At 41.0% G+C, this 2,586-nt stretch overlaps 1 protein-coding gene across 1 annotated transcript; it reads left to right on the top strand.

The window, feature by feature from the left end:
- The first annotated feature begins 274 nt into the window (after window positions 1–274).
- Window positions 275–2,586, top strand: LOC108321421 (transcription factor BHLH089). Its single transcript, XM_017553166.2, has 6 exons — window positions 275–794; window positions 884–1,075; window positions 1,264–1,329; window positions 1,555–1,623; window positions 1,746–1,817; window positions 2,101–2,586. Exons 1-6 carry the CDS (start codon window positions 522–524, stop codon window positions 2,227–2,229), a joined length of 801 nt encoding a protein of 266 aa, XP_017408655.1. The 5' UTR covers window positions 275–521; the 3' UTR covers window positions 2,230–2,586.

The raw sequence follows: 2,586 nt of genomic DNA, 5'->3' as shown, positions 1-2,586 counted from the left end.
CCTATTATTTAAATCCAAACAATGATTAATTACTCCAAAACCTTTTCGTAACCCAACCGCACCTGTTACGAGTTTCAGATCCCGAATGCATTAAAACCCTTACCACGTGGCACAACTGCATTGGGTGGGGAAATTCAATGGTGGAGATCTTTTAGAGGACCAGGCAGGGTAGTTTGATCGTACGGCAGGGAAGAGAGAACCGCTCAAACCTCAGTGGAAACGACTTCGTACTCTGCCACCGAGGTCTGTGTCCGTGGAACAGTGTGACTGAAGAGAGAGATATAATATAAACCCACAGCGCGCACCATTCTCCACTGTCCAAGGAGATCAAGCACCAAAGCCAAGACCCTTCTCTCTCTCTCTCTCTCTCTCTCTCTCTCTCTCTCTCTCTCTCTCTCTCTCTCTCTCTCTCTCTCTCTCTCTCTCTCTCTCTTCATCTTTCTCTTTCTCTTTCTCTCACTTTTTTTGTTGTTGTTGCGGTTTGGTTATTCCATCGGTGTGTGCGGTTCGGGTTTTCATTTATGGATCCGGGTGGGATGATGAACGAGGGTTCCTTTGCGAATAATGGGAGCGGCAATACGGCGCCGTATAGCTTGGCGGAGATCTGGCAGTTTCCCCAAGCGATTAATGGCGGCGGAGGATTGGGTCTCCGGAGCCCGCAGTTCGAACATGGGCCGGGGCAGTTTGGGGATTTGCCTCCCAGGCCCAACAATGGGCTTGGGACGAGTAACACCAGAAAGCGGCGAGACTCAGAGGACGATTCAGCTAAGACCGTGTCCACCAGCAATGCCGTGGTACATATTCGCTCACTCGGCGTTTGTTATTTTGTTTTGTTTACTTGAATTGATTGAGGATGTGGTTAAGGGTTGTTTGGATTGCGCAGAATGAGGGTGATGGAAAACGTGTTAAAGCAACGGCAAATGGTGATGGTGATGGTAAAGGTGAAGGAGAAGTCAGTTCAGGAAAGCCTGCGGAGCAAAGCGCAAAGCCTCCTTTGGAACCTCCCAAGCAAGATTACATTCACGTCCGAGCCAGAAGGGGTCAAGCCACTGATAGCCACAGTCTTGCAGAACGAGTAAATTTTTGTTCTTTTGTTTGTTTTCTTAATGGGTTGTTCTGTTAAAAATGTAAAGTGAAGATATGGTAGTATGGGTTTGCCTTTTTTATGTTAATTTAAAGGGGAAATTGAGTTTAAGGTGTGATTGGATGAAGTAAAGTTCTTGATTGTGATTTCTAATTGGGACTTTGGTGGATGCTGCACAGGCTCGAAGGGAAAAGATTAGTGAAAGGATGAAAATTCTTCAGGATTTGGTCCCTGGTTGTGATAAGGTATTGTTTTTGTACAGGTCTAGTTTTGTTGCACGAATGTGTATGCATAATTAAAAAAAAAAATTATGGGTTGGAAAAGAACAATGTTATCTTTTGGATGTTTATATGTGCACGTCTCTGTCAAGATGACCATATTGATAACACAATGGAAAATTATTCGTGATTATATGGTTATGAATTTATAATTCATGGAAAGTGTGAATTGACATACGTTCTCTCATTTAGGTTATCGGGAAAGCGTTGGTCCTTGATGAAATAATTAATTATATCCAATCTCTCCAGCGCCAAGTTGAGGTAGATATCATTGCTTTTTATTATTTTCTTATTTTTGCTCAATTAAAATCTTTCTTAAATTTGTTTATGTCTGTTTTGAAACTGATGTCGAGGATTTTGATGTTACTGGATGGATGTCACAGTTTTTGTCAATGAAGCTTGAAGCAGTGAATTCGAGACTGAACTCCGGTATTGAAGCCTTTCCTCCTAAGGATGTAAGTCTTAAACGCTCTTGCTTTTTATATTGAATTTCTGAATGTTAAATTCTTCTTTTTGACAAGACATCTGTGCAATTCTACCTGTTGTTATGTTTCTAGGATTGCTGTTAGGGTTGAACTATCGCTTTTATAGATACTGTTTGTGTCTTAAGAGTTTGTTTCATTTGCAAACTTGTTTATTGGGTAGTTGGGAAATTTTTTGGGTGAATGTTAGTAGAGTTCAGTTTTTCATCGTTGTTGAAAGATCTTGAGTATTAAAAGTCATGAATTTTGATTCCAGTTTGGTCAGCATGCATATGATCCCGCGGGCATGCCGTTCGGTTCACAAGCTCCAAGAGAGTATAGCAGAGGATCTTCACCTGAATGGTTACACATGCAGGTAGGAGGAGGTTTTGAAAGAACAACGTAGTGTATGAGATCCATGGTAATAAATACAGAAAGCAGAGGTATTTGGTCCTTCGTTAGCTTCCAGAAACAGGCATGATAGACTCAAGAAGCAAGTCCAATGGGCACCTCATTCCCATTTTCTACACTAGGCATGGAGCTGTTACTGTGTTTCACAGGACTGCTTCAGTTTTTATTTAAGCATCTCCATATGTTTGGTGTGTTGGAAAATGAATTCATTTACTCAATATGTAGTATAGTGGACTTTTTAGGCTTTGTATTCTGTACTCAACATAGCCCTTAAAATGATCATTCTTCTTGTAAAAGAATGCTGCTTCATCTTAATACATGATGCTTACATATTGTGTAATAGTCTCAATAA

This window comes from Vigna angularis, chromosome 1 (genome assembly GCF_016808095.1).
Source record: "Vigna angularis cultivar LongXiaoDou No.4 chromosome 1, ASM1680809v1, whole genome shotgun sequence".
Classification (NCBI taxonomy): domain Eukaryota; kingdom Viridiplantae; phylum Streptophyta; class Magnoliopsida; order Fabales; family Fabaceae; genus Vigna; species Vigna angularis.
This window is presented reverse-complemented; position numbering and strand designations above follow the sequence as displayed.

What these genes read in the sequence shown, in the direction of transcription:
- LOC108321421 (XM_017553166.2), top strand. Translation starts at nt 522, where the DNA reads ATGGATCCGGGTGGGATGATGAACGAGGGTTCCTTTGCGAATAATGGG. An exon ending in TGTCCACCAGCAATGCCGTG is followed by an intron (nt 795 to 883) that starts GTACATATTCGC and finishes TGGATTGCGCAG; the next exon opens with AATGAGGGTGATGGAAAACG. An exon ending in AAGCCTTTCCTCCTAAGGAT is followed by an intron (nt 1,818 to 2,100) that starts GTAAGTCTTAAA and finishes TTTTGATTCCAG; the next exon opens with TTTGGTCAGCATGCATATGA.